At 41.2% G+C, this 11,880-nt stretch overlaps 1 protein-coding gene across 1 annotated transcript in view; it reads right to left on the reverse strand.

Annotated features, from left to right (window-relative positions):
- SPIDR (scaffold protein involved in DNA repair) overlaps positions 1 to 11,880 on the reverse strand; it is a 504,944-nt gene that overhangs the window by 33,101 nt on the left and 459,963 nt on the right. Inside the window, exon 12 of the mRNA XM_040487839.1 lies at positions 388 to 475. Coding sequence (XP_040343773.1) covers positions 388 to 475 — 88 coding nt within the window. The remainder of the gene's footprint in view (positions 1 to 387; positions 476 to 11,880) is intronic.

Genomic DNA, 11,880 nt, shown 5'->3' on the forward strand with positions numbered 1-11,880 from the left:
ATGGGTTTTATTTACCACATTATATGAGTTTGTGCTCTAATTGGTAACTGAATGTTGGTTCTAACAGTATCTGGGAGGCAGAGGGGAAAACACCCTGTGTCTTATTTAGTACGAGGCTAAGACCCTAATTATTACAATGGCATGCAGTGGTTGTGGTTTTAAGACATTGTCATAAATTAACCTCAAGAAGAATGGAGTGTGGCATAGCAAAGAAAGCAGCCAGAGGCTGGACTTTAGACTGAGGTGAACTAGTCTGAATCTCTGTCCTCCTGGCTGATAGTCACTGGACCTCGGCTTCTCGGGGATGTGAACTGTGGGCGGGGCCTGACTCAGCACCTGGCATGGTGCAGGTGTCAGTCAGGGGAAGCCCCTCAGATGCTGGCTTACCTCTTCATGGGCTTGGCCATGGCCAGGTGCTTTCAGAGGCATGGCTGGAGGCCACATGGTGTCAATCAAGCTGAAAAGCCCTGCTGTCCTGGGAAAAAAAAAAAGATGCTGTTGATGGTATTCATCACTTAAGTGCCTGTTCATGATCTGGGCATGTGCAGTTTTGCTTAACAGGTACTATCCCTAATGCCAAGGAGACACCATTCAGGATGTGTGCTGATTCGGATGGGGAAGACACTGTCACACAGAGAAATGGGCCTTTGAAATCGCGTAAGAACAGGAAGGAGTTTGTCCATTACATTGTGATACACAGCTCCCCAATCAAGTATTTTTTTTTTAAATTTTTTTTTCAACGTTTATTCATTTTTGGGACAGAGAGAGACAGAGCATGAATGGGGGAGGGGCAGAGAGAGAGGGAGACACAGAATCGGAAACAGGCTCCAGGGTCTGAGCCATCAGCCCAGAGCCTGACGCGGGGCTCGAACTCACGGACCGCGAGATCGTGACCTGGCTGAAGTCGGACGCTTAACCGACTGCACCACCCAGGCGACCCTCCAATCAAGTATTGTACAGCCATTGAAGTGGTTACATAGAAGTGTTTAACAAAATGGGAAAATGTTTCTGATACCTTGCTAATGGAAAAGCAGGCAACAAACTATAATGTCTTTCTCTATGTATGTATCTATGCACATACCTGCATGTAATAAGCCAAAAGAAAAGGATACTGAAAGATACACAAATGATTTTAGTGGTTATCTGAGTGCAGCTTAGAAGTAACACTTTCTTCCTTTGGCTTTTATGTGTTCCCTATCTTTTTCCAAAGAGGTATGTATTACTCATAAGAAGAAAAATTATCAATAAGCTATCTAAAGTAAAAAAGATAGCCAGACGTACAAGGACAAATATTATATGATTCCACTCATGAGGTTCCTAGAGCAATCAAACTTGTACAAACAGAAAGTGGAATGATGGTTGCTAAGGGCTGAGAGGGTGGGAAACAGGCGGTTAGTATTGAATGGTCATGGAGTTTTAGTTTGGGAAGATGGAAACATTCTAGAGCTGGAGGGGTGTGATGGATGTTGAACAGTGTGAATGTACTCAATGACACTACTAATGGTTAAGGTGGAAAATTTGTTATTTACATTTTATCACACTAAAAAACCCCCCCGTTTTAGTTGGTATGCACGCACGTGTGCACATACACACACATCTCACAAAGCCTTCTTAGATTTTGCTCTCTCAACAAGATAGAATGCATGTGTGAGTAAATATCTATATATTCTTATTTCTTTCAATGTTTAACAGCAAGTTTTAGGTGCTTAGGATCTAGCAGCTAACAAAACTGAACAACTCAGAACCTGAAGATGAGGGTCTTAGCTTGCACTAGACAACACAAGCACCTCCCCACCCCCTTTGGGTTCCTCAAATTAATTTCAATAGACTCGTAGGGCATGGCCTGTGACAAACACGAAGCTCAATAGCATTCCTGTGAATTTTTAGGTTTTGGGTCAAAATCAAGCAAACAAATAAGCAAAATGTGGGTAACACATGGTAAAAAGGGATTGCCTGTGAAAATTTACTCTCTCCCTCTCTTGATTAATTCTGAGAAGTACCCTGTTGCAGCTGTCTGTGTGAGTGACGGACAGGGCTGGGGGACCCAGGGCTGCCTAAGGTCAGGAAAAGCTGTCAGGGAAGGTGCAGAGGTAAGCTCATTTGACCTCTCACTGCCCTTCCCCAAGACTAAGGAATGGGGTGGGCCCGTGATGTCTCTCCCTGGGGGTGGGTGGGGTGGCAGGAAGGACATGGGACACGGACTTGCCTCTTGCTCTCTGTCTGCCACGTGCTCAGTACTTCCTGCTCCTGGCTTGGCTCCTTTCTTTTCCCGGAGCATGCCACCTGACTCATGTTCCTCTGCCGTCCTCTCACTGTTTGATGTGAGCTCCCCAGTGGGTGGGCATCAATTTGTCCTGGTTGCAGAGAAGTGCCAGCCCAGACAAACTGGTCAAGAGACTTGGCGGATGAGGAACTGACACCCAGCTATCACAAACACCTACATACTTCACTGCAGAAATCAGACCTAACACATTTGATATGCTCATTTCCTATTTGCAGTCTGGAGAAATGCAAGGTTGGCGGGCAAACAGTAATTTTCTACACCAATAAATATGTCCATTTCTCACCTTAGACCTGACTACATTTCAAAGGCAAAGCTAAGACTTTGCTCAAGCCCCTCGTTTACGACGGAGTGGGTACAGCATGGGCCTTGCAACAAGACCTGTCTATTGTTCTAGTTCTGCATTTTATATACTGTGAAACCTTAAGAAAGTTTGCTTAATTCCTGCACCTTCCGTCTCCTCTTCTGTAAAGTTGGGAGAGATCAGTACACACCTGTTGTGTTACTGCAAGGGGTGAAAAACATACTGCGAGTATAGCATCTACTAGGGTTTCTATGCTCAGAATAAGTACTCAACGTGTTGGGCATCTGATGCTCTTGTAATTATTCATATTGCTAATTGTTTAGGCTATTAGCTTCTTTTTTTTAAAGTTTATTTATTTATTTTTTGAGGGGGGTAGGGGCGAGAGAGAGAGAGAGAGAGAGAGAGAGAGAGAGAGACAGAGAGTGTATTCCAAGCAGGCTCCACGCTGAACCCTACGTAGGGCTGGATCTCATGACCCCAAGATCTTGAGCTGAGATCAAGAGTCAGGCACTTAACCGATTAGGCCATCCAAGTGCCCTTAGGCTATTAACTTCTATGCTGTTTTCTGTTCAAAAATTTCCCAGTTGAAGACAAGATTTTAACCCCAGAGTGACCTTCTTTGTGAAGGAACAGAGTCAAATTAAAGGTATGATGAAAAGATGATTCTTTATACAGAACAGGAAAATAACACTTTCCAGAGAGTGACCAAGTGTTTATCGATTTTCCTAAATTTTTAGAGTTTCTGTTGTGTGGAGTCCATAAACTCCAAGAAGACAAGGTTCTATGGTGGGTTAGGGTTGTCACATGCAGCCTACCTGTGGCTTAGCCAGACACACTGGAGTGGGAGACTCTGGAAAACCTGGTGTAAAAGATACATGTAAGATCTGGACAAATGGAAGTTTCTTCAATTTATAACCATGAAGTCCTTTTTGGAAGCAGTGTTCCCTTGGAATTTTCTTTGACAAGTGCTATACTATGAATATAGCCCTAGAAAAGTTCTTTTTGAATTTAATGATGCTTACTTATTTAGAGGATGCTAGTGGCTAATTTTAAGAGTTTGGACCGGTTACACATTTATACTTTAATGCATTAAATAAAAAACTTAGTCTTATAAAAAATCAGCTTCTCTACTGTTTTGAAATATAGATGTGATTCAGATGGCTCTGTGAACTAGAGCTTTCGTCTCAGGCAGCATGCACATCCCTTGAAATGACTCCAGCCTCTGACTGGGACAGACTTTGTGCCGAAGCTAACTTTTGGCACAGTTACAGTGTATTGTTCTTCTCACTTCAGTCCTTCCCATTCATTTTTGTATCAGGTTTCACTTTGTTGCATAGGAAACTCATTCTTTCTAAAAAGCCATCCCTTTAAAATATGTTTAAAACAACAAATTATCTGATGGGTAGATGCCACCAAAAGTTTATATTTTCATTTTTTTAAAGTTGTAAAATATATGTTTAATTAAAATAGAGGGGGAAAAGGACATACAGAAAAAGTCATCCAGTTTATGGTAAAAAAATATGAAAAAAAATCTGAAAACATCATTTTGCCAGAATAAATTTCTTAGGATATATCTTAATTTATAGATGGCATAAAGTGAATCTGCAGAAAAATTTGGGTCACATCTCAGAAAACTAGAAAGCTTCCATAGCTATATTTTATTTATAGCAACAGGGTAGTATTTAAATGGGAAGACATCAAGATATACGCACATATTAAAATTATATTTACCAAAATGCACACTTAAAATGGTTAAAATTGTATTTTGTTATATATATACATGCATATGTATATATATATATATATATATATATATATATATGTATACTCATTTTTCATAAAAAAGTTATATTTACCATGAAAATGAGTACCTAGTATTTTGGCTGAGGATTGTTGACAGCTCATGGAAAGAGTTATACTCCCTTCTATGTGAGATGTGATATAATATGAGCATCCCAAATTCTTTACAGCAGAACACAATTTTTATTTTATTTTTCAATTTAGTTTTTAAACTGTTGGTTTATTTATTTACTTAGCGTGTGCACACTGCGTGCTTGTGGGTGGGAGAGGGGCAGAGAGAGAAAGAGAGAGAGAATCCCAAGCAGGTTGCATGCTGTCAGTGCAGAGCCCAACTTGGGGCTTGATCCCATGAGCCTGATCATGACCTGAGCTGAAATCAAGAGTCAGACGCTTAACCAACTGAGCCTCCCAAGTGCCCTTAAATCTAATTTTTAAAACTGAGATATGTCACATACCAAAAAATTCATCCTTTTAAAGTGTACACTGCATGGTTTTTAGTGTATTCATAGACTTGTGGAACTTTCACCACTGTCTACTTCCAGAATGTTTCCTCACGCCAATACCATCCCAGGTACACCCTGTGCTGTGCCCGTCAGCAGTCACTCTTGCTACAGATCTACTTGCTGTTTTTATGGGCATTGTATACAAATGGAATAATATTAAATGTGGTCTTTTGTGTCTGGCTTCTTTTACTCAGCATCATGTCTTTAAGGTTCATCCATGTTATAGCATGTGTCAGTACTGTATTCCTTTTTTGGCTGAATAATCCATGGTATGGATAAATGACATTTTATTATCCATTCATCAGTTCATGGACATTTGGGTTATTTCCACTTCTCAGCTGTTATGAAAACTGTTGCTATGAACATCCATATACAAATTTCTGTGTGGACACATGTTTTCAATTCTCTTATGCAGATAACCTAGGAGTAATTTGCTGGGTCATACGGTAATTCTGTGTTTAACTTTTTGAATAACTACCTAACTGTGGTGCATAGTGCTGGCACTGCACCATTTTACATCCCAACAATGTGTGAGGTTATAAATCCAATTTTGTTTGTAAGTTATTACACATATTTAAAAAAATTTGGAAACATGAAATTTTATATCTGGAATGATTTATAAAAGAACACTTGGTTTTTTTATCCTATATTCACTTTTATGCTTTTCGGATGCTTTGAAATTTTAACAGAACATATACAACACTTTTATAATCTATTTTGAAAACCAAAAAGCTGGGGCTCTGTTAAAACAGTGGTAACCATGGCACAAGAACAGACACTCAGATCAATGGGACAGAATAGAGAACCCAGAAATGGACCCACAGACGTATGGCCAACTAATCTTTGACAAAGCAGGAAAGAATATCCAATGGAATAAAGACAGTCTCTTCAGCAAGCGGTGCTGGGAAAACTGGACAGCGACATGCAGAAGAATGAACCTGGACCACTTTCTTACACCAGACACAAAAATAAACTCAAAATGGATGAAACACCTCAATGTAAGACAGGAAGCCATCAAAATCCTCGAGGAGAAAGTAGGCAAAAACCTCTTTGATCTTGCCCGCAGCAACTTCTTACTCAGCATGTCTCCGGAGGAAAGGGAAACAAAAGCAAAAATGAACTACTGAGACCTCATCAAAATAAAAAGCTTCTACACAGCAAAGGAAACAATCAGCAAAACTAAAAGGCAACTGACAGAATGGGAGAAGATATTTGCAAATGACATATCAGATAAAGGGTTAGTATCCAAAAATCTATAAAGAACTTATCAAACTCAACATCCAAAAAACAAATAATCCAGTGAAGAAATGGGCGAAAGACATGAATAGACACTTCCCCAAGGAAGACATCCAGATGGCCAACCGACACATGAGAAAATGCTCAACATCACTCATCATCAGGGAAATACAAGTCAAAACCACAATGAGATACCAGCTTACACCTGTCAGTATGGCTAACATTAACAACTCAGGCAACAACAGATGTTGGCGAGGAGGATGCGGAGAAAGAGGATCTCTTTTGCATTGTTGGTGGGAATGCAAGCTGGTGCAGTCACTCTGGAAAACAGTATGGAGGTTCCTCAAAAAACTAAAAATAGAACTACCCTACCCAGCAATTGCACTACTAGGCATTTATCCACGGGATACAGGTGTGCTGTTTTGAAGGGACACATGCACCCCATGTTTAGAACGGCACTATCAACAATAGCCAAAGTATGGAAAGAGCCCAAATATCCATTGATGGATGAATGGATAAAGAAGATGTGGTACGTATGTATAATGGAGTATTCCTCAGCAATCAAAGAATGAAATCTTGCCATTTGCAACTGTTGCAATGGATGGAACTGGAGGGTATTATGCTAAGTGAAATTAGTCAGAGAAAGACAAAAATCATATGACTTCACTCATCTGAGGACTTTAAGAGACAAAACAGATGAACATAAGGGAAGGGAAACAAAAATAATGTAAAAACAGGGACGGGGACAAAACATAAGAGACTCATAAATATGGAGAACAATCAGGGTTGCTGGAGGGGTTGTGGGAGGGGGGATGGGCTAAATGGGTAAGGGGCATTAAGGAATCTCCTCCTGAAATCATTGTTTCACTATATGTTAACTAATTTGAATGTAAATTTTAAAAAATAAAAAGTAAAATTAAAAAACAAAACAAAACAACAACAACAACAAAACAGTGGTAACCAATGGAGAGAAGTATCTTAAAGTGAAGAGCACATCATCTTTAGTCTCACACAGGTCTGGTCTGAGCCTAGCTGTGATCCACCCAGCCACGGGATTGTGGACATGTTTCCATGTTTCCATACATTCTGTATGGAATGTATCCTTTGTGCCTGACTGTGGCATAAATGGTAACTGCTATTGCTACTATTGGTGTTTTTAGGTACATTCAAATAAAGTCCCCCAAAAGTAATATAACTTAATTCACCATTACTTATTACTATTTTAAACTATTTAATCAGTAATTCATTTGATTTTTCAAAAAACCTTATTTTGAACTAATTATAGACTCATGGAAAGTAGCAAAGATAGTACAGAGATCCTGTGTGGCTTTCACCCACTTTCTTATAAATAGTCTAGGTGTGTAAAGTACTAGCATAGAATAAACTAATGATACAACTATTCATAATTGCAAAGTATACTCTTTTCCTTTAAAAAAATTTTTTTTTCAAGTTTTATTTTTCATATTTGTGAGAGAGACAGAGACAGAGCATGGGTGGGGGGTGGAAAGGGCAGAGATGGAGACAGAATCTGAAGCAGGATCCAGGCTCTGAGCTGTTAGCACAGAGCCCGACACAGGGCTCAAACTCACCAACTGTGAGATCATGACCTGAGCTGAAGTTGGATGCTTAACTGAGCTACCCAGGCGCCCCCAAGGTATATACTCTTTTCGAAGAGACTTACTCCTATGACCAACAGCATAACAGGATGTGGGACCAGAGATTTCCTTTAAAATGGTTTTCAACTCTTCCACTCTCTCTAAAGCAAGCACCAGCCCTAACTGGGACTGGTTACAGTATAAAATGTGCCCTCTTAGATTACTTAGGAAAAAGTTCTTGGAGTGACTCCTTAGGAGAGATACAGTAGAATGAAGAGTATCACACTTTTTAAATCTAATTAAGTTCCCAGAGATTGATTGAAATTTAGGATTGCAATAGAGGTGAAGGTTGTTCAGAAGGGAATACTGCCCCATCATGCCTTGGGCTACACATCTCCAATCCCACCAATGCTGCTGGATATGGGATTTGCTTTGATGGAGTGCTGGAGGCAGAATGGGGTATAGAGAGGACACCTTTCATACATAATGTGGGCAAGTCCTGAAATCTCTCTTGGACTCACTTTCCTCCCTTCTAGGATTTGGTGGTTCTCCAGTTTATAATGCTAGCATTCCTTGCTGACGTGTGTCTCTGCTTGAGAAGGAAATGTGATTCCCAAATCTCCAGTGTTAGGTAAAGGTGAAGTTTGCAGTGGCTGATAGAGGAGTGGGAACAAGATATATGTCCTTTCTATGAAAGTGCCACAGTATGGAGCAGCTAGAAATAGCCGGCCATCTATGCTAAACGCCTTCCGCAGAATGATCTATAAGCCTGGCTGACTGAAGACTTCTTCTCATGCTGCAAAGGGCTTTGGGTATTGGTTAAGAAGCAAAGTCACCTATTTCTCAGAATGAAAAAAAAATTCATTTTCTTGCCTATAGTTTGTTATTTGGGGAATATTCTAGAAACTGTTAAAAATCTAAGTAGAAGTACACAAAGGAGTTTCTAGGGGGAGGGGACCAACTTGAGGGCATCTCCAGAAAAAAGTCTCATAAATTTGGCATAAGAATCTGAAATGGTGTCCACACTCAGATGTCTCTCCTGGGGTTAGTAAGAGCCAACGTACCCCATCCTTGTGCAAGAATGGTGCATGGAATTGAGTAAGCTATGCATGCTCAGAGAACACCAGTGGGTACATCCACTTAGAGAACTTGTGGCTGAGAAAGGCAGCTCTCCGTGCTCTGGGTCATGTGATGCGCTAAAGAGTCCTGGGGTTAGTCCTGTAGCAGCAACAGCAGGCCCTCTGCCAGGCACTGAAAAGGAGGCTGCGAGAGTAAGGAGGGTGGCTGGGGACAATATCAGAAAGGAATGTCAGAAACATGTACAACTGGAACTGGCGTTCCAGCCTCCAGCCTTAGCATTTGAAACAATGCTAAATTTACATAGTTCCACACAAATTTTATAGATGTTTTGCTGTAGCAAATGAATGACTTCCTCTGGTTTCATTATATCCAATCTTCTTTATTTTGACTAGTAGATCATTAACGCTATCTGGAAAACCAACCACTCGAAGCAAGGGAAACGAAGACGTTCATGGCCTCCAGTCCACTGGAAGAAGGCAAAGGGGGCAGGTTTTCCCCTCTGCATCCCAGATTGTTAACTGATACTACCTGCCTGCTTGGCCTGTTTTCTTAGTTATTTTCCCCATCTTATATAGTCTCATCTACATACTACTCCCAAGTGTTCCCTGAGTAATCTAAGACTGCCTGAACCACTTTCTTTTGGGTGCGGATAGAGTGGAATTTGCTCCAGGAGATTTAAACTACAATGGTGATATCAACTATAATAGGAAGGCAACATGTAAGGAAGCAACCTGGTCCACTGAGTTAGTTCATACTTAGGTTTTTTTTTTTTTTTTTTTTTTTTTTTTAAATCAAGCATATATTTTGGGTATAAAATGTTCCTGAAATTTGCCATTGGAAATGGCAATTTTTTCCATTCCTACTATCGGTTGGTAATTTCTCCATACGTACTATTATAGTAGTACTCAAACTCTGCAACACAGATTATCTGAAAAACGGAATACTTCAGACCCATGTTTCTCAAAGAGGGGCTTGGGGATACCCTTTCAGGTGGCCCACATGGCCAGAACTATTTTCTAAGACCTTATTTTCCTTCAAATACGGTAAATTTTAATCAATATAACCCACACTAAAAGAAAATCTCCTTGGGGTCTCATTAATTTTGAAGAGTATAACAGGCTCCTGAGATCAAGAGGTTGCAACTGTTCTTTAAACCTCAGTGTTGCTCAAGATTGAGTCCACTACCTTCCTGGCATGTCTCTGTCTCCCTGTGTGTGCTGGACGATGGCCGCCCACCATGAGAAGACACAGGCCACACATGTTCCACCTCATAGCACTGGCTCTATGTGCCTGACAATAGGCTTCAGGCATTTCTGGTCAGTTGTATGTTTAGATACAATTTCAATGCAGCCTAAGATATAATTTCTTCCTTTTTCCTGAATCCTTATTAATAGTGCTCAACTTAGACAGGAATATTATTTTCAGTTATAAAGATAACTTTCCACTCTTTATAAAATTAGATCAATGCATCTAGTTACTTGCAAATAATATAACAATTCTTATCACTTTATACTTTCTTGTGGCCCAACACCCAACAAGAATATAGTAGTTCTAGGGGCGCAAGGGTGGCTCATTCGGTTAAGCGTCCGACTTCAGCTCAGGTCATGATCACATTGTCTGTGAGTCTGAGTCCTGCATCAGGCTCTGTGCTGACAGCTCAGAGCCTGGAGCCTGCCTTGGATTCTGTGTCTCCCTCTCTCTCTGCCTCTTACCCACTCGTGCTTGGTCTCTCTCTCTCAAAAATAAAATAAAAAAATAAAGAATACAGTAGTTCTAGAAGCAGGCCAATTGGCAGTGTTGAGCCAGACCTATGGGGATCCTGAGGAAGATGTCTTACTGGGGGGTGGGTGCACACCTGCTCACCCAAGGGAGGAGGCCCTGCACTCCACACTGTGAACATCTTGTCCGTGCCAAAGAGAACAGCAAAGGTGAAGCAGTCTTAACGTGACTACTCCTGCAGGGACCATTGTTAATGTCTGTGCAAGAACACAGGTATGAGAATAGGTAGGGGAATATCACTTGTAGGTGTTCAAAACCACTCTAGAAATCCTGGAAAGGCAACAAATCCTCTTTTTAAAAAAAAAAAATTTTTTTAACAGTTATTCATTCTTCAGAGACAGAGAGACAGAGCATGAGTGGGGGAGAGGCAGAGTGAGAGAGTGAGACACAGAATTCGAAGTATGGTCCTGGATTCGAGCTGTCAGCACAGAGCCTGATGTGGAGCCCGAACCATGAACCTTGAGATCATGACCTAAGCCGAGGTCGGACGCTCCAACAACTGAGCCACCCAGGTGCCACCAAATCCTCTTTTCTTAGAAAGATATTCCCTCTTGAAAATCCAGATATAAGCATAATAGTAACAGCTACTAATAATTACTTGGTAATTTTACTATGGGCCAAGGACTGTTTTAATATGTAAACATATTTACATATATTGTTTCACTTACAACCTTCTTTGTACAGATAAAAATCACAGCAAATTAGGGGCACAAATTAGGGTGACTCAGCTGGTTGAGTCTGACTCTTGGTTTCGGCTCAGGTCATGATCTCACATTAAGTGGGTTCAGGTCCCACGTCGGACTCTGTGCTGACAGTGTGAGCCTGGTTGGGATTCTCTCTCTCCCCGTCTATCTGCCCCTCCCCTGCTCGTGCTATCTCTCTCCCTCTCTCCCTCTCTCTCTCAACAGAAATAAACATGAAAAAAAAAAGGCTTAAAAAATCATAGCAAATTAATTGACTTACTTAAGGTTACCCTTTCTAGTAAGATACAGCAGTTTAACTTAGATAAAAAGAAAGTATTTCTTACAGAGGTTTTATAGCCACCACGTGTCCTCCACTGCCTGCGTCCAGGTGCCTGTGGTCTGCAGGGGTGGCTCCTTTTCCTGCAGTGTTAAAACCACCTGCACAGCACCCAGGCCAAGCCCACACCAGTCCATGGGATGCCACCTCCTGCAGAGCATCCACAACATGCCCACACCACTCCATGGGATGTCACCTCTTGCAGAGCATCCACACCACGTCCACCACACTCCAGGGGATGTCACCCCCTGCAGAGCACCCACGCCACGCCCACCACACTCC

Source organism: Herpailurus yagouaroundi, unplaced genomic scaffold (assembly GCF_014898765.1).
Source record: "Herpailurus yagouaroundi ecotype Mexico unplaced genomic scaffold, PumYag 165, whole genome shotgun sequence".
Classification (NCBI taxonomy): Eukaryota; Metazoa; Chordata; class Mammalia; order Carnivora; family Felidae; genus Herpailurus; species Herpailurus yagouaroundi.